The following is a 20,629-nucleotide window of genomic DNA, read 5'->3' as shown; positions in this document are numbered from 1 at the left end:
ACCTCTGATATCATTGTTCTTTGCCCCATCTCATGTCCAAAAAGCTTCACAATCCACCAGGTTCAAAGGCAGCTTCTATCCCAGTTATTGAATAGTCCTCAAGAATGATAAAATGGACTCTTAATCTCACAGACTACTTCATTATGACCCTGCACCTTACTGTCTAACTGTGTTGCACTTTCTCTGTAACTGTATTACACTGTATAACTCTATAACAGTTTATTCAGCATTCTTGTAATTGTTTTACCTCGTACCTCAATGCGCTGTTGTAATGAATTGGTCTGTACAAACAATATGTAAGACAAGATTTTCACTGTAACTCAGTACATGTGACAATAATAAACCAACATCAATTATTCTATCATTTGGAACAAAGTTTCAGCTGCTTTTGAACATAATCACCAAAGCTCCAATGTCAGTTGAGCCTTAAATGGACTCAAAGTTCAGTTGGACACCGCCGAATTCAACCAACTGATTTTACTTGCAGCTATCAATATGTTGGGCTATGCACCCCAGTGTATCTAATTGGAAATTGTCTCTTTTCTAGCTCCTTTAATATAATGTTTAGTTTTGAATTAAATTTAAAATGACATTTCTGTTTTGTTTATTTTGAATACACAAGTTTTGCCTTTACTGCCCTTCTTGGCTTGATACGTTTAATTATAACAAATATGTTTTTGATAGGTACCCAATTCATTGTAAATTTATAAATCCTATTGCCATCACCTACTCTCAGCCAGGTCCTTATTCACTACTACAAATTATTTGAACCTTCACAGGTAAAAGCTTCACCAAATGCCTTTTGGATCTAAAGATGCAGCACCAAAGGACTTTCTGAACAGCCAATTGCTTAAAAGAGCTGGTCAGGTAGGATCTTTCCCTTGCAAGCTCATGTTAAATGCTGGGTATCAGGTTATTGTAATCATTGCTTACTCTTTATATGGTTCATTGCTGAAGTAGGACTGTAGTTGTGGATTTGACACTACTTTATATCTAGCCTTCTATGTTTCTTCATTTGAATCACCCAGTTCCTTTCCAGTAGTTTATGACTTCCACCACAATTATCTACAATATTTCACAAATTTGCTTGATTCCTGTTAGAATTCTAACAATAATATGTCCTGGAGATTTGTCTGTTTTACAACAAAAATATTCAGGTACAGGCCTAAAAATAACATTTTCCATTTGGGCTCCAAAGTATTTGAAAAAAAATTGCTGGTTTGTGTGTAGACTGTTAAAGGATTGTTCGGACAGAGATGCAGCTGTCTCCGGTAAGACTCGCGGTGGCGGTGTCCGTGTTTACATCAACACGGAATGGTGTAAGAACTCTGTGCTGGTTTCCAGACACTGCTCATCGTTAGTGGAGTTTGTGGCAGCTCGATGCAGACCATTTTATTTGCCACGGGAATTCACCTCTGTCCTTATATTCGGTGTCTACATTCCCCCCAGCACTAATGCTAAGGAGGCGTTCTGTGAACTGTACGGGGCTATAAGCGAACTGCAGAACGCACACCCTGATGGTCTGTTTATTGTCGCTGGTGATTTTAACCACGCAAACCTTAAGTCAGTGCTCCCCAAATTCCATCAGTATGTGGACTTTGCAACGAGGGTGGAGAACGCACTGGACCTGGTTTACACAAACATCCCCAATGTGTACCTGGCAGAGACCTGCCCCCACTTCGGATACTCAGACCACATCTCTGTTATGCTAATCCCAGCATACAGACCGCTCGTCAGGCACTCCAGACCAGTTCAGAAGCAGGTGAAAACCTGGCCTGCAGGAGCCATCTCTGCTCTTCAAGACTGCTTTGAGCACACTGACTGGCACATGTTCCGGGAGGCTGCAACCGATGGCGACTCTACCAACTTCGAGGAGTACACAGCGTCAGTGACCAGCTACATCAGCAAGTGCATTGATGATGTTACTCTGTCCAAGACCATCACTATACATTCCAACCTGAAGCCATGGATGACCACAGAGGTGTGTGCGCTGCTGAGGTCCCGTGACAGCATCTTCAGAGCAGGCAACAAGGCAGCTTTAACAACAGCAAGGGCCAAACTGTCCCGAGACATCAGAGGGGCAAAGCGTGCACATTCCCAGCTAATCCACAGTTACTTCCAGGACAGCAGTGACACGCGGCACATGTGGAAGGACATCCAGGACATCACCAGTTACAAGACAACATCACCTGACTGTGCAGGTGATGCCTCCCTCCAAAATGCGCTGAATAACTTCTACGCCCGGTTTGAGGTGGAAAGTTACGTGGTGGCGAGGAAGTCCACCTCTGCTACGAACGACCAGGTGCTGTGTCTCTCCGTGGCTGATGTGAGAAGAACCCTGTGCAGGGTCAACCCACGGAAGGCTGCTGGACCAGACAACATCCCTGGTAGAGTGCTCAGAGGATGTGCAGACCAGCTAGCAAATGTTCTCACTAACATCTTCAACAGCACCACCGTTCCAACGTGCTTCAAGGCCGCCACCATCGTCCACGTGCCGAAGAAGTCTTCAGTGTCCTGCCTAAATGACTACCGTCCCGTTGCACTTATTTCCATCATCAAGAAGTGTTTAGAGAGGCTCGTCATGAGGCATATCAAGACTCTGCTGCCCCCCTCACTAGACCCCCTGCAGTTTGCGTACCATCCCAACTGCTCAACAGATGACGCCATTGCCACCACCCTCCACCTGGCCCTAACCCACCTGGATAGAAAAGACACATATGTTCAGATGCTGTTCATAGACTTTAGTTAAGCACTCAACACAATCATCCCTCAGAAACTGATTGGAAAGCTGAGCCTATTGGGCCTGAACACCTCCCTCTGCAACTGGATCCTAGACTTCCTGACTGGGAGACCTCAGTCAGTCCGGATCGGGAGCAGCATCTCCAACACCATCACACTGAGCACAGGGGGCTCCCCAGGGTTGCGTGCTCAGTCTACTGCTGTTCACTCTGCTGACCCACGATTGTGCTGCAACACACAGCACGAACCATATCATCAAGTTTGCCGATGACACGACCGTGGTGGGTCTTATCAGCAAGGACGACAAGTCAGCTTACAGAGAGGAGGTGCAGCGGATAACGGACTGGTGCAGAGCCAACAACCTGTCTCTTAATGTGAACAAAACAAAAGAGATGGTTGTTGACTTCAGGAGGGCACGGAGCAACCACTCCCCGCTGAACATCGACGGCTCCTTGGTAGAGATCGTAAAGAGCACCAAATTTTTTGGTGTTCACCTGACGGAGAATCTCACCTGGTCCCTCAACACCAGCTCCATAGCAAAGAAAGCCCAGCAGCGTCTCTACTTTTTGCAAAGGCTGAGGAAAGTCCATTTCCCACACCCCATCCTCATCACATTCTACAGGATTGTATTGAGAGCATCCTGAGCAGCTGCATCACTGCCTGGTTCAGAAATTGCACCATCTCGGATCGTAAGACCCTGCAGCAGATGGTGAGGTCAGCTGAGAAGATCATCGGGGTCTCTCTTCCTGCTATCACGGACATTTACACTACACACTGCATCCATAAAGGAAACAGCATTATGAAGGACCCCATGCACCCCTCATACAATCTTTTCTCCCTCCTGCCGTCTGGGAAAAGGCTTCGAAGCATTCGGGCTCTCACGACCAGACTATATAACAGTTTCTTCCCCCAAGCTATCAGACTCCTCAATACCCGAAGCCTGGACTGACACCTTGCCCTACTGACCTGTTTATTATTTATTGTAATGCCTGCACTGTTTTTGTGCACTTTATGCAGTCCAGTGTAGGTCTGTAGTATAGTATAGCTTTCTCTGTGTTTTTTTTATTACGTAGTTCAATCTAGTTTTTTGTACTGTGTCATGTAAACCATGGTCCTGAAAAACATTGTCTCATTTTTACTATGCACTGTACCAGCAGCTATGGTCGAAATGACGATAAAAGTTGACTTGACTTGAGGATCTCCAATGGGCAGCAGTTTAATAAATCTGCAAAGTGGTTTTCTTGATTACCGGGTGGTTGGGTGTTGAGGTGCAGGCATGGGGAGGTTGTAGGAGGTGTGGTATACTGCAAGGGGTCCCTTATAAGCTTGCATTTTCAATCCAGACAAATCTTTCTTGAGCTTCTCAGCAGTGAAACTAATAGAAATAAGTTAACACAGTGAATGAAAGGTACTTCTGCAATAATCTACCCAGTCTTACCTTCCTTTGAGATACTGCGTCCGAGTAAGATGAGCTCTAAAGCAGGACTGGATTACGGAGATGGCCTCATTTCTTTCGTTCCCTGTCAGGACTTGGTTTTGAATAGTGCTGCTGCAAGAAACTCGAGGTGTCTGAAAACAAGATGTAATGCACAATACAGATCACAATTATATGAAATGCAAAATAATGAAGCCTTGGGCACAACTGATTAAAGCTTAACATCATCTTCACCTGAATTTCCCCCAATCCGAGTCCACCTGCATTTTATTTAACAACATTTTCACTATCTCCTTGTAGCCTCATGATAATCTAAATTTACCTTAAATGCTTCAGTGTTTCCTGTCTCAACCTACCTAGCTACATCACAGCTTAAGAATAGCAACTACTGTGCCCAAAACTGCAAGAGTTGTTGACACAGATCAGTCCATTGTGAAATACAGCCTCCACTCCATGGCCTCCACCAACATACCGCTGCCTCATGAAAGTAGCCAACATAATCTAGGACCCCTTCCACTTATCACTCTGTCTTCTTCATCCCTTGTTTCCCCCCACCCCCAATCGGGCAGAAGATACAAAAGCTTAAGAAAATGCACCACTGGGCTCAAGGGCAGCTTCTGTTATGAGATTCTTGAATGGACCTCATGTACAATAACGATGAACTCTTCATCTCATAATGTACCTCACTGGAGCCCTTGGACTTTATTGTCTATGTGCACTGCACATTCTCTGTGACTGTATCTGTAAAACTATATTCTGCATTCTGTTATTGCTTTTTCCTTTCTGTATAATTATGTTTTGAAATTATCTGTATGGATAGCATACAAAACAAAGTTTTTCATTGTATGATAGTACATTTGACAATAATAAACCAATTACCAGTCTTTTCATGTGGTAACAAGGTTCACATTATCATCCATATGCTTGGTAATTTCCTCTAAGTTCATCATATGATTTATTAGTAATTTATTATGATGGTCCTTATCAAGTAGCAACAACCTTTCCATATCCAATTCTTGGGGTATGACCATGAAACTCATGCCTTTTATTCCTGAAATATCACCTATTCCAACATGTAAACCCCTGCTCGACAATGTGAAATCATTCACACCTTAAATTCACTCCACAATAGAACTTGCAAATTACGTTGAATTTAACTGAAACATGATGTTTAGCAATTTTTTAGACTTGGTATTAATGATATCTTTAAAAATGAGATACAAACAGAAATACTGGAAAATGCTCAATAGATCATGGAACATATGTCAAAAACAGTTAACAAGTCATGGCAATAATCATTCATCAGAACAAGTCACTGATGTTCTAATGACCTATCACTGAATTGTAATGTTAGCTCTGCTATTCTTTTCGTGGATGCTTCTTGATCTGTTCAGTATTTCAAGTATATTTTGCTTATATTTCTGATCTCTAGCTTTGATTATATTTTATTTCTGTAACAATGATCCTGGTAACATTCTCGTCACTCTAATGAGGCTGGTTAAGATAAGAAGATTATGGAAATTCTCAACTGGAGTTAACTACCTTATATTGCTAAGGGGAGGCTCCAGGCATCTGCTTCAGATTTATAGATTGCAGGCCCTTGAACATCTGCCATGCTAAGTGCCCCCCCCCCCCCCAGTGCACAGGCCTGAATCATATAAATTGCCTGGAGACAATCAGAGGGATTAGGTGTTCAGACCCAAGAAGCTTCAGGTTCACTTCAAAGAGTAGCCTATAGAATTCCCCACCCAGCAGGTGTTCACAGTAAATGAACTTCTTTAATCTCAGATGTTACATTTTCTAGAGAGAAGCTTGCTTGTTAAGATATTAATGCTTGGAAATGGAACATTTAATACTTGATGCTGGAAACACTTGGCTTCATCCTTACATCACAAGTAAATTTCAGGTCAACTACAGAGTAACTTTTTGAATGCTGTCCCAGAACGATTCTCACACTTACAACCTACGAATGGTTTAACTTATTGAGAGTGCAAACATATTGGGCTACAGAGATAGCCATTAAGCCCCTAAAAGTTGTTCAATTGATCTTTACCTTAACTCCATTCATCACTTTGGTTCTCTATCCAACAATAATGTCCTATAGCTGTAACCGATCAGCATTGCTTCCAGGCAAGGTAAAACTCACCTTAATGTGTGGTTTAAGTCAACTTTGTAAATATTCAACTAAGGAACTTGAAATCGTGTGAAACATTGCTTGTGATGAGCGAGCACAAGATTTTAAAAGGAAGTGGGACTTTCAGTGGAGCTTGAGATTGTTGGGTAATAAGGCATATGGCAGGAGCCAATAGAAAGTGAGGTTTAAGCAATGCAGCCATTGTATGAGTGGGCCAGTGTTAGAGTGGGGAGCTGAGGCTTTTATGAGAAGAGGCTTTGGTTAAGGCAAGATTCTGGTTTCTTTATTTCTTTCTTATTGCACAATTAGGACAATGGGAATGACAATCAAGACAGTAGAATGCTCCTCTTGCAGAATGCAAGAAGACAGAGAGGTCTCCAGTATCTCTGATGACTATACCTGCAAGAAGTGCATCTAGCTGCAGTTTCTTACAGACCACGTTAGGGAAATGGAGTTGTAGATGGATCAACGCCGGATCATTTGGAAGGCTGAGAGGTTTATTGACAAGAGATAAAGGGAGGTAGCCACAACTAAGGTGCACAAGAAAGATAACTGGGTGACCATCAGGAGAGGGAAAGGAGATAGGCAGTCAGTGCAGGGTACCCTGTGGCCATTCACTTCATTAACAAGTATATTGTTTTTGCTACCATTGGGGAAGACAATCTAGCACATGAAAGCCTAGCAAACTGTTGCTTACGACTCAGAAGGGAAGAGGGAAAAAAGGTGACCTGTAGTGATTTGGGATTTAATGGTTAGGGGAACAGACAATAGGTTCTGTGTACTAGAATGAGATTCTCGGATGCTATGTTGCCTCCCAACAGCCAGGGTCAAGGACGTTTCAGATTGAGTACATAGCATTCTTAAGGGGAGGGTGAGCAGCTAGTGGTTGTGGTTCATGTTGATACAAGTGAGTAGGCAGAAGGGTGGATGACAAGGTCCTGCAAAATGAGTTTGGGAAGTTAGGTGGTAAAAAGGACAGGACCTCCTGGATGGTGATTTCAGGAATGCTACTCATACCATGTGCTACTGAGTCTAGAAATAAAGACAATAATATAGCTTTACACGTTGCTAAGGAGATGGTGCAGAAGGAAGGGCTTCAGATCTTTGGACCATTGGGCTCTCTTCCAGGGAAGGTGGAGCTTATACAAACAGGATGGTTTACAACTGAATTGAAGGTGGGGGGGGGGGTTTAATACTCTTGCAGGAATGTTTGCTAGAGGGTTACAACTCCCATATTTTAAGAATTATTATAAAGCAAATCAACTTAGATTTATTGCATCTTTTTTTGATGAAGAAAAACTGGCATGGATTAGAATAGAGTTAGATAAGATACGAGAAAATATACCAGCAGATTTTATATATAAATGGGAATCCAAATGGATACGGGAAAAGAAAGAATCTCTTATATTAAAACATTTTATCGATTTATGGAATAAGGTAAATGTGGATGATGAGATAAAGAAATCTTTATTAGCAAAGAGAACCCTAATTCAAAATAGACTTATTCATTTTATAATGGATAATCAACTTTTATATAACTGGTTTCAAAAAGGGATCAGATATATAGGTGACTGTTTTGAAGGAGGTATATTGATGTCGTTTGATCAATTAAAGAATAAATATAAAATATCAAATAACACTCTTTTCTGTTATTTTCAATTAAAGGCCTATTTAAGAGATAAACTGGGTCAAACAATGTTAATGCCAAAACCTAATGAAATAGAAACTTTAAATCAAAAAGGAAAAATTAAAAAATTTACATCTGATATGTATAATTTGATTCAAAAACAGATAATTAAACCAGGAATTCACAAGTCAAGACAAAAATGGGAAACTGATTTGAATATTAAAATTGATGAAAAAAATTGGTCAAGGCTATGTCTTGATAGTATGACAAATACAACGAATGGCCAACTTAGATTAGTACAATACAAATTTTTACATCAATTATATATTACACCACAAAAAATAAGTAGATTAAACCCAAATTTATCTGACCAATGTTTCCAATGTAATCAAGAAATCGGTACTTTTTTACACTCTACTTGGTCTTGTTTTAAAATTCAACCTTTTTGGATAAATCTAAGACTTTTACTGGAACAAATTATTGGAATACAATTTCCACATAGCCCAACATTATTTTTATTAGGCGATATTGAAGGCATAATACCAAAACCTAAATTGAATAAATATCAGAAAAAAATTATAAAAATTACATTGGCAGTAGCCAAAAAAGCTATTGCAGTTACTTGGAAATCAGATTCATACTTAACTATGGACCGTTGGAATAATGAACTATATAGCTGCATTCCACTTGAAAAAATTACTTATAATTTACGAAATGAATATGATATATTTTTGAAAATTTGGCACCCCTATCTACAAAAGATAGGATTAAATATATAGGTCCTTTGAAGATAAAATTATTAGTTATTTAGGGAAAAAATAAAGATATATACTAAAGTTATTTTGAACTCCTTGGTGCATGTGGGGATCCTCCGATATCCAGGCAATTCTTCTTTCTTCCTTTCTTTTTTTTTCTTTTTTCTTTTTTTTAAGACAGGGATGTTAAGGGGGGAAGGTTTAAGGGGAAGGAGGAGAGCTAATATTAATTTTCATTACTCTATTATTCTATTCATTGTATGTAATTCTCTTAAAAATTTAATTAAAAATATATTTATTAAAAAAGGAAGGTTTGCTAGTACTGCTCCAGGGGTGGGTGAGGGAGGTTTAAGCTAAAGTTGCAGGGGACTAGAACCAATCTAGTGGAGTTGCTGTAGGGAAAGAAATTGGTAAGTTCACCTACAAAGGCTGGAACTGGAAAGTGGGACTAACGTTCTGACATGCATCTATTTCAATGCGAGGAGTAAATTCTAGGTAAGGCAGATGAGTTTACACCATGGAAAAAGAGGTGGAATTATGAAATTATAACCATCAGTGAGACCTGTTTGGAGGAGGGGCAGGACTGGCAGCTTAATGTTATGGGGTTCCATTGTTTTAGACATGATAGAAGGGAAGGTATTAAAGGGGGAGGGGTGGTATTACTAGTCGGGGGAAAATGTCAAGGCAAACTGGAGGGCCTGTCTATTGAAGCTATATGGATGGAACTGAGGATTAAAAAAAGGGATGACAAGGATCAAAGAGTTGCAAGAAAAATAAGGTTGTGATAGTGAGTGATTTTGACTGGGACTGGGACTCCCATACTGTAAAAGATCTGGATGGGATAGAGATTGTCAAATGCGCTCAGGAAAATTTCCTTAATCAGTATGTAGATGTCCCATCTAGAGATACCAGATCTTCTATGAAGTGTGTAGGAGAACACTTTGGATCTTGTGATCATAGTTCTATTAGTTTCAAGATAGTTATGGAGAAGGATAGGACTGGTTATTGGGTAGAGATTCTCAACTGGACAAATTTGATGGCATCAGAAAGGATCTGGCAAGATATGGGTTAGTGCTGAGTTCCTTCAACAGAACATTTGTTTCATATGGTTGAAGTTGTTGCTTTTAGTTCAGCAAACACCTTCCTATAAAGTGATTGACTGTGTGGTCTTTTTGGTTCAGTCTAGTCTTTTGAAGGAATGAGTGTACTGCAGATTGAATCAAAAACATAAAACCTGGCTAATTTCCTCATCTAGCACCCTTCTTCATTACAGGAAAAGCCAGGAGCAACTATATACAGGTTAACCATATGACACACCTGTGATCAACTGCATATGTTTGAGGGAGGACTAAATACTTTCTTTTTTACCAGTCCAGTTCTTGTTTAAAAATCCAAAGCAATTTCTTGCTGAAGCATTGAAATCAAGTGTTTATTCATGTATTGCTTTTGATGAGCTGCATAAATTTCAATGCAGGAAGTATTGTAGGAAAGGCGGATGAGCTCAGGCCATGGATCAATGCCTGGAATTATGATATTCTAGCTATTAGTTGCAGGAAGAGCAGGGCTGGCAGCTCAGTATTCTGGAGTTCCATTGTTTTAGATGTGTCAGAACAATGCTGTTATAGCACGTGATTTTAACTTCCCACATATTGACTGGGACTCCCACACTATAAAAGGACTAGACAGGATAGAGTTTGTCAAATATATTCAGGAAAATTCCCTTAATTGGTATGTAGAAGTCCTAACAAGACAGTGTGTGATACAGGTGTCCCCCTCTTTACAAAGGTAGAGCGTCCCTATGAAACCTTTCTTAAGCTGAAAAGGCATAAAGTGAAGAACCATTAACTTAAATGGGAAAAATTTTCGTAAAAGCAAAAATCCTCTTTGTAATGTGAAAATAGGCTACTAATGTAGGTCTTTTCTAAAAGCGAAGAAGCGTAAAGCGAACATTCGTAAAGCAGGGTACACATACTCATCTGCTTTTGGGGAATGAGACAGTTTGTGTAGAGAAACACTTTGCATCTAATGATCACAGTAACATTAGTTTCAAAGTAAATATGCAATAAGATAGGTCTGATCCTTGGATTGAGATTTTAAATTGGAGAAAAGCCGATTTTGATGGTATCAGAAAGGATCTGGCAAGTGTGGATTGGAACAGGCTGTTTTCTGGCAAAGGTGCATTTGGTAAGTGGGAGACCTTCAAAGGTGAAATTTTGAGAGTACAAAGCCTGTATCTGCCTGTCAGAAAAAAAGGTAAAGAATACAAGTGTAGGGAACCTTGGTTTTCAAGAGATATTGAGGCCCTGACTAAGAAAAAAATGGAGGTGCTGAGCAGGTATAGGCAGGTAGGAACAAATGAGTTACTTATGGAGTACAAGAAACGCAAGAGAATGCTTAAGAAAGAAATCAGGAGGGTTAAAAGAAGGCATCAAGTTGACTTAGCAGACAAGGTGAAGGAAAATCCGAAGTAATTCTACAGATATATTAAGAACAACAGGATTGCAAGGGACAAAACTGGTCCTCAGCAAGATCAGAATGGTAATCTATGTGCGGAGCCAAAAGAGATGGGGGAGATCTTAAATAAAATGTTTGTATCTATATTTATTCAGGAGATGGACACAGTCTATAGAAGTGAGGCAAAGTTCTGAACTTCATGAACCCTATATAAATCACAGGGGAGGAGGTGTTTGCTGTCCTGAGGGATAAACCCCCAGGGTTTGACAAGGTGTTCCCTCAGACCCTATGGGAGGCAAATGCAGAATTGCTGGGGCCCTAGCAGAGATATTTAAATCATCCTTAGCAACAGGAGAGGTACAAGAGGACTGGGGGATAGCCGATGTTATTCCACTGTTTCAGAAAGGTTCTAAAGATAAACCAGGAAATTATAAGCTGGTGAGACTGATATCAGTAATGGGAAAGTTGTTGGAAGGTATTCTAAGGGACCAGATCCATAAGTATTTGGATACACATTGAATGATTAAGGACAGTCAACATGGCTTTGTGCGTGGTAGGTCATATCAAACCAATCTTAAGCGTTTTTCAAGGAAATTACCCAGGAAACTGGATGAAGACAAAGCAGTGGATGTTTTCTACATGGACTTTAGCAAGGTATCAGACAAGGTCCTGTATGGGAGGTTGGTCAAGAAGGTTCAGTCACTTGACATTCCAGATGAGGTAGTAAATTGGATTGGACATTGGCTTTGTGGGAGAAGCCAGAGAGTGGTAATAGATGGTTGCCTCTCTGACCGGAGGCCTGTGACTAGTGGAGTGCCTCAGGGATCGATGCTGGGTCTATTGTTCTTTGTCATCTATATCAACAATTTGGATGATGATGAGATTAACTAGATCAGCAAATTTGCAGGCAGATGACACCAAGTTCAGTGAGGAAGGCTATCATGGCTTGCAAAGTGATCTGGATCAGCTGGGAAAATGGGCAGACAAATGGCAGGTGGAATTTAATGCAGACAGGTGTGAGCTGTTGTATTTTGGTAGGTCCAACCAGGGTCAGTCTTACAGAGTGAATGGTAGGGAACTGAGGCGTGCGATAAAGCAAAGAGATCTGGGAATGCAGGTCCATAGTTCGTTGAAAGTGGTGTCAAAGGTAGATAGGATCATAAAAAAAGCTTTTGGCACATTGACCTTCATAAATCAAAGTACTGAGTATTTGGGATGTGAGGAGTTTGTATGGGTGAATACATACAGGGTTTTCCCCTCAGGTTTGGTGGGACTAGAACTAGAGGTCATAGGTTTAGGAAGAAAGATGAAATACTCAAGAGGAATATTGTGGAAATGCCTTCATTCAGAAGATGGCATGAGTGCGGAACAAGCTGCCAGCAGAAATGGTTGGGTTCAATTATGACATTTAATAGAAGTTTAGATAGGTACATGGGTTTGGTAGGATATGGCCCAAGTGCGGGTGAATGGAACAAAGTAGAAGATTGGGTTGGCATGGACAGGATAAGCTGTAGTACTCTGACTCTATATGGATGAGTGATGGATAGGTTGTTTTCTGGCAAAAGAATACTTGGTAAGTGGGAGGCATTCAAAAGTGCCATATTGAGAGTAGAGTTTGTGTTTTCCTGTTAGAATAAAACACAAGGATAACGGGTTTAGGAGATCTTTGCTTTTGCAGGGTATTGAGGCCCTGGTTAAGACAAAGAAAGAGGTGTATTTCAGGTATAGGCAGCAAGGAACAAATGAGGCATTTGACGAGTATAAGAAATGCAAGAAAATATTTAAGAGCGAAATTAGGAGGGCTAAAAGAAGGCATGAGGTTGCTCTAGCAAATAAGGTGAAGAATCCCCAGGGCTTCTACAGATACATTAAGAGCAAAAGGATAGCAAGGACACAACTGGTCCACCTAAAGATCAGCATGGTCATCTATGCATGGAGCTGAAAGAGATAGGAAGATCTTACATGGATTTTTTGTATCTATTTATTCAGGAGATGAACAGAGTCTGCAGAACAGAGGCAAAGTATTAGTGAGGTCATGGACCATAAACACATTACAGAGGAGGAAGTGCTTGTTGTTCTCAGGCAAATTAAGGTGGATAAATCCCCTGGGACTAACAAAGTGTCTCCTCCGACCTTGTGGGAGGCTAGTGCAGGAATTGCAAGGGCCATGGTAAAAGCGCTTAACCATGGGTAGGGAGCTGGAGGTCCAGAGAATAGCTAATATTGTTCTGTTGTTCAAGAAATGCACAAAGAATAATTTGGGGAATTATAGACTGGTGAGTCTGATGCCAGTATTGGATGAATTATCGAAAGGTGTTCCAAGGGACTAGATATATAATTATTAAATTAAATTAAATTGGATTAAATTGATATATCATACTCCAGTAGCCTCGGTTTTTACTAACAATCAAAGATCTCCCTTTTTTCGTTTATTTCAGGGTACCAGGTAAGGTTGTCCTCTTAGTCCATTATTATTTGATATTGCTATAGAACCTTTGGCAATTGCTATTAGAGAATCACCTAACATTTTTGGCATTACTCGTGGGATGGATATACATAAGTTATCATTATACGCAGATGACTTGTTATTATATTTTTCTGATCCTGAGAAATCCATTCCTGCAGTTATATCATTGTTGGCTCAGTTCAGTAATTTTTCCGGGTATAAATTGAATCTTAATAAGAGTGAATTGTTCCCCTTAAATAGACAGGTTCCAATTTATGGAAATTTACCTTTTAAATTAGTTAATGACTTTTTTTATATACTTAGGGATTAAAATTACAAAAAATTATAAGGAGTTATTCAACGTTAATTTTTTACCCTTAATTGATCAGATTAAATGTTTGTTCACTAAATAGTCACCATTGTCTTTATCTCTGATAGGTCGGATTAATGCTATTAAGATGATTATTTTACCCAAATTCTTATATATATTTCAAGCGGGACCAATTTTTATTCCAAAATCCTTTTTTGACAATGTTGATTCAAAAATTTCCTCATTTATATGGCAGAACAAAAATCCTAGATTAGGTAAAATATATTTACAGAAGGCAAGGAGGGAAGGTGGATTGGCATTTCCTAATTTTAGATTTTATTATTGGGCAATTAATATTCGATATTTGAAATATTGGTTAAGGGATTGGGATTTATCTCCTAGCCCTCATTGGGTAAATCTGGAAACTAAATCTGTACAAGGATTTTCATTGGGTTCTATTTTAGGGACTTCTCTTCCCTTTGCTCTTTCAAAATTGCATAAACGAATTGACAATCGGATAGTCAAACACACTTTATGTATATGGTTTCAATTTTGGAAATTTTTTGGGTTGAATCAATTTGTTTTAACTATTCCTATTGTATCCAATTTCTTTTTTCATCCTTCTATTATGGACCAAGCTTATTCAGCTTGGAAGACTAAAGGATTACTACGATTTTCTGAGCTATTTTTGGATAACTGTTTTATGTCTTTTGAACAATTATCTAATAAATACAATTTGCCCAGATCTCATTTTTTTTGATATTTACAGATTAGGAATTTCTTAAACACTGTACTTCCTACCTTTCCAAATCTTGATTCTTCGGGTATTTTGGAGAAATTGTTAGAACTAAATCCTTTTCAGAAAGGATTACAATGTTTACAATATAATTATGAAAATACATTCAGAGGCCTTTTATAAGATTAAAAATGATTGGGAAAGAGAATTTAACTTTATTATCCCTATTGAGAATTGGGATAAAATTCTTCAATTAGTTAATTTATCCTCTATATGTGCTAAACATTCATTGATACAGTTTAAAGTTGTGCACAGGGCTCATATGTCCAAGGATAAATTGGCTCGTTTTTATTCCCACATAAATCCTGTATGTGACAGATGTCATTCTGAGATAGCTTCTTTAACTCATATGTTTTGGTCATGTCTGCTTTTGAAAAAAATATTGGAAAGACATTTTCGATATTATTTCTACAGTATTGAACATTGATTTACAACCACATCCTATTACTGCAATCTTTGGTTTACCAATGATGGGGTCAATCCATTTATCTTCCTCTGCTTGTCGGATGATTGCACTTCTTACATTAATGGCTAGAAGATCTATCTTGTTGAATTGGAAAGAAATTAATCCCCCTACCGTATTTCATTGGTTTTCTCAAACTATGTTATGTCTAAATTTGGAGAAAATTATAAGTGTCGTATATGACCCTTCTATTAAATTTGAAAAGATTTGGAGGCCATTTATTCAATATTTTCACATGATGTAATTTGACCCTGTTTCAATCCTATTTGTTTTAACGGCTTTTTTAAATATTTTTTTTCCTCCTTTTTTTTCTTAATAGTTTAGTTTTTCTTAGGGTATTAATTTTTTTTTCTTTTTCTCTTTTCTGTTTTTTCCAACATGAATTACTTAGTTTTTTTGTCTCGTTTATATGATATTTGTATCATTTATGATTTGGGAAGACAACTATATTGTACTTATTGCTTATGTTCATTTTAATTTTGTAAGTTTGTAATCCCATTATCTATGTACTAATCTTATCATGTTGATATTAATAAAAAAGATTGAAAAAGAAAGATATATAAGTATTTGGATAGACACTGCCTGATTAGGAATAGTCATCTTTACTTTGTGAGTGGTACATTGTCTCTAACCAATCTTAAGAGTCCTTTGAGGGAGTTATCAGAAAAGTTGATGAAAGAAAAGCTTTTCTTGGATGATAATGTGGTAAACACTAAGATGACACTAAGATTGGGGGTTTAGTGGAGAGCATGGAAGGCCAAAGCTTGCAGTGGGATCTGGATTAGGTAGGAAAATGGGCTAAAAAGTGGCAAATGGAATTTAAGTTGGTAAGACATGATAAAAGGAGGAGTGGCCCCAAAAATAAAAATAATGTGAGCCGTAATCAGGAATGACCTCAGTTCAGAGGACTAGGAAATAGAAATAGTGCATGTAGAGAAAAACATTGAAAATAAATGGTATGACCATCTGAGGGTAGCGGCAGGCTAACTTAGATCTCATAAAATAAGGCAGTTTAATTATAAATCTCACAGGAAAGGATTTTCTGAAGATGGATGGCCATAATGTGACAGAATTTAAAATCAAGTTAAATTCTAAGACTCCTGAACTTGAAAAAAATGTCTTAGACTTAAAGAGAGCTTACTTCATGAGTGTAAATGAGAAGTTGGCTAAGGTGGACTGGAATATTCGCTAGTGATAGAAAGTTGGTGCATTAAAGTTTTAACACGAGGAAAGCTGCAGATGCTGAAAATTCAAACAACACACACAAAATGCTGGTGGAACACAGCAGGCCAGGATGAAGGGTCTCGGCTTGAAATGCCGACAGTGCTTCTCTTTATAGATGCTGCCTGGCCTGCTGTGTTCCACCAGCATTTTGTGTGTGTTGGTTGCATTAAAGTTTTATAGTAATCAAAATCAGGTAATTTGGCCAAAGACTACAAAGCCCAACCTAAAGTATTTAAAAACCCAAACTTTACTTAGACTGTTTTGAAAAAAAAGCAGGAAAAAAATAAAAAGAACTATAATAATTTATTAAAATAACAAATGCCTGACCAAAAATTGAAAAGGGAGCAAGATTAAAAACAAAATATTTATTTATTTAGTGAAACAGTGTGGAGTAGCCCCTTCCAGCCCCAGCAACCCCTGACAAACCTGATTAACCCTAACCTAATCACGGGACAATTTGCAATGATCAATTAACTAAACAGTACGTCTTGAGACTTTGGGAGGAAACTGGAGGACCTGGAGGAAACCCATGCATTCCACAGGGAGGATCTAGAGTCTCCTTACAGACTGGCACTAGAACTGAACTCCGAACTCTGGAACAGCCCAAGTTAGAAGAGTATTCCACTAACTTCTATGCTGCTGTGGCACCCAAAATGAAGTAGAAAAAATAGTGTAGTAAGGAAAGAAACACCTGAACCAATACAAACGCATAGTAAAGAAAAAGGAAGGTAAAAAAAACTGCATGAGGAACTCAGTGGGTCAAGGCAGCATTCATAGGGTGAAACAGTTGATGTCTTGGGTCAAGATCCTCTATCTGGATATTTCCTTATTCGTATACTGCCTGGCCCACTGAGTTTGTCTAGCACTTAGTATTTAGCTCCAACATTCTCTTCTGTCTCCAGTATTGAAGGTAAGCATCACACACAAAATACTGGAGGAACTCAGCTGGTCAGGCAACATCTACGGAAAAGAATAAACAGTTGTCATTTTGGGCCAAATTTCTTCATCAGGGCAAAGAAGGGGGAGAATTAAAAGGTGGGGGGAGGGGGAAAAAGGCTAGCTGAAAGGTGATAGGTGAAGCCAGGTGGATAGAACAGGTCAAGGGCTGGAGAAGAAAGAATCTGACAGGAGAGGAGAGTGGACCAGAGGGAAAAGGGAAAGAGGAGGGAACCCAGGGGAAAATAATAGACAAGTGAGAAGTAAAGGTCAGAGTGGGGAGGGGGGGAGAGAAATTGGTTTACTAGAAGGAGAAATTGATATTCATGCCATCATGTTGGAGGGTACCCTGAAGGAATATAAGATGCTGCTCTTCCACCCTGACAGTGGCCTCTTCTTGGCACATTCTTCCCATTCTTCTTGGAATGGGAATTGAAATTAAAATGTTTGGCTACTGGGAAATCATGCCTGTGGCAGTTGGTACGGAGGTGCTTGATGAAGTGGTCCCCACTTTATGACTGATCTCACCAATGTAGAGGAGAGGCCACATTGGGACCACTGGATCTAATAGACAACCCCAGTGGATTCACAGGTGAAGTGTTGCCTCACCTGGAAGGTCCATTTGGAACCCTGAACGGAAGTGAAGGAGGTGGTGTATGGGAAGGTGTAGCATTTAGGCCGTTTTCAGGTTTAAGTGCCTGGAGAAGGATTAGTGGGGAGGGACAAATGGACAAGGAAATCGCAGAGGTAGTGATCACTCTGGAAAGTGGAGGTAAAAATATGTTTAGTGAAAACCAGGTATGATTTGCAAAGGGTTATTTCAAGGGCGAAGAGACAATTTCAAACAAGGTTGGAGGCGACACCAGATGCACGGCAACTCTGGCAAGGTCTGCAATACATTGCTTTCTACAATAGCATGACTGGCAGCGATGCTTCATTACCAGATGAACTCAATGCCTTCTATTCATGCTTTAAAAGGAAGACCACAGCTACAGCTGTGAAGATCCCTGCTGCACCTGATGACCCTGTGATCTCTGTCTCAGAGGCCGATGTTAGGCTGTCTTTAAAGAGAGTGAACCCTCGCAAGGCACAAGGTCCTGATGGAGTACCTGGTAAGGCTATGAAAACCTGTGGCAAGCCAACTGGTGGGAGTATTCAAGAACATTTTCAACCTCTCACTGCATCGGGTGGAAGTTTCCACTTGCTTCAAAAAGGCAACAATTATACCAGTGCCTAAGAAGAATAATGTGGGCTGCCTTAATGATTATCGCCAGGTAGTACTCACATTTACAGTGATTAAATGCTTTGAGAGGTTGAACTCCTGCCTCAGCAAGGACCTAGACAAGGAGCTAGACCCACTGTAATTTGCCTATCACCACATTAGGTCAACAGCAGATGCAATCTCAAAGGCTCTCCACACGGCTTTAGACCACTTGGATACCACAAACACCTATGTCAGGATGCTGTTCATCGACTATAGCTCAGCATTTAATACCATCATTCCCACAATCCTGATTGAGAAGTTGCAGAACCTGGGCCTCTATACATCCCTCTGCAATTGGATCCTCGACTTCCTAACCCGAAGACCACAATCTGTGCGGATTGGTGATAACATATCCTCCCCGCTGACGATCAACACATGCGCGCCTCAGGGATATATGCTTAGCCCACTGCTCTACTCTCTATATACACATGGCTGTGTGGCTTAGCTTAAATACCATCTATAAATTTGCTGACAATACAACCATTGTTGGTAGAATCTCAGGTGGCGACAAGAGGGAGTACAGGGGTGAGATATGCCAACTAGTGGAATGGTGCCACAGCAACAACCTGGCACTCAACGTCAGTAAGAAGGAATAGCTGATTGTGGACTTCAGGAAGGGTAAGACGAAGGAACACATACCAATCGTCATAGAGGGATCAGAAGTGGAGAGAGAGGTGTATCACTTTCGCCAATCACCTTTCCAGCTCTTAGCTTTATCCCGCCCCCTCCAGTCTTCTCCTATCATTTTGCATTTCCCCCTTCCCCCACTACTTTCAAATCTCTTACTATCTTTCCTTTCAGTTAGTCGTGACGAAGGGTCTCGGCCTGAAACGTCAACAGTGCTTCTCCTATAGACGCTGCCTGGCCTACTGTGTTCCACCAGCATTTTGTGTGTGTTGTTGTTTGAATTTCCAGCGTCTGCAGATTTCTTCATGTTTGTTCCCAACTTATCGATGCTGTTATAAGCGGCTATACTTTATTAGTTTGAACAGATTTGGCATGTCAACAAATACACTCAAAAACTTCTACAGTTGTACCTTGGAGAGCATTCTGACAGGCTGCATCACTGTCTAGTATGGGGGGAGGGGGGGCATTACGGCACAGGATCGAAAGAAGCTGCAGAAGGTTGTAAATCTAGTCAGCTCCATCTTGGGTACTAGCCTACAAAATACCCAAAACATATTTAGGGAGCGGTGTCTCAGAAAGGCAGTGACCATTATTAAGGACCTCCAGCATCCAGGGCATGCCCTTTTCTCACTGTTACCATCAGGGAGGAGATACAGAGGCCTGAAGGCACACACTCAGCAATTCAGGAACAGCTTCTTCCCCTCTGCCATCTGATTCCTAAATGGACATTGAATCTTTGGACACGTCCTCACTTTTTAAAAAATACACAGTATTTCTGTTTTTGCACTTTATAAAAATCTATTCAATATACGTAATTGACTTACTTGTTTGTTTATTTTTTAAATTTATTTATTATTATTATTACTTTTCTCTGCCAGATTATGTATTGCATTGAACTGCTGTTAACAAATTTCACATCTCGTGCTGGTGATAATAAACTTGATTCTGAGTGGTAGAGTTCCTTTGGAAATCGCAGAAATTGAAGAGAATAATGGATGCAGAGGCTGACGGAGTGGTATGTAAGGAACTATCACTATTAAGGTGGCAAGAAGGTGGGGTGAGCGCGGATGAATGGGAAATAGAGGAGATGTGGGTGAGGACAGCATCAACAGCAGGGGGAGGGAAACCCCATTCTTTAAAGAAGGAGGGCCTCGCTGATGTCCTGGAATAGAAATCAGTGTCCTGGGAACAGATGTAGCAGAGGCGAAGAAACTGAGAAAAGGGAATAGGATTTTTACAGAAGATAGTGCAGGAAGAGGTATAGTTGAAATAACCATGGGAATCAGTAGGTTTGTAAAAGATGTTGGTTGACAGTTTGTCTCCAGAGATGAAGACAAAGAGATCAAGAAGGGATGGGAAGTGATCAGTTAGTTATCTTATGGCCAAAGCAAAGAATAAGAAAATGGCCGAGACGATAGG

The 20,629-nt window shown here is 40.0% G+C and overlaps 1 protein-coding gene across 4 annotated transcripts in view; it reads right to left on the bottom strand.

Moving 5' to 3' along the window:
* Nucleotides 1–20,629, bottom strand: part of iqce (IQ motif containing E) — a 114,103-nt gene that overhangs the window by 14,122 nt on the left and 79,352 nt on the right. For all 4 annotated transcript variants that reach the window (XM_059979821.1, XM_059979822.1, XM_059979820.1 and 1 more), the window contains exon 18: nt 4,178–4,308. In XM_059979821.1, coding sequence (XP_059835804.1) covers nt 4,178–4,308 — 131 coding nt within the window. The remainder of the gene's footprint in view (nt 1–4,177; nt 4,309–20,629) is intronic.

Source organism: Hypanus sabinus, chromosome 9, assembly GCF_030144855.1.
Source record: "Hypanus sabinus isolate sHypSab1 chromosome 9, sHypSab1.hap1, whole genome shotgun sequence".
In the NCBI taxonomy this organism is placed as follows: Eukaryota; Metazoa; Chordata; class Chondrichthyes; order Myliobatiformes; family Dasyatidae; genus Hypanus; species Hypanus sabinus.
This window is presented reverse-complemented; position numbering and strand designations above follow the sequence as displayed.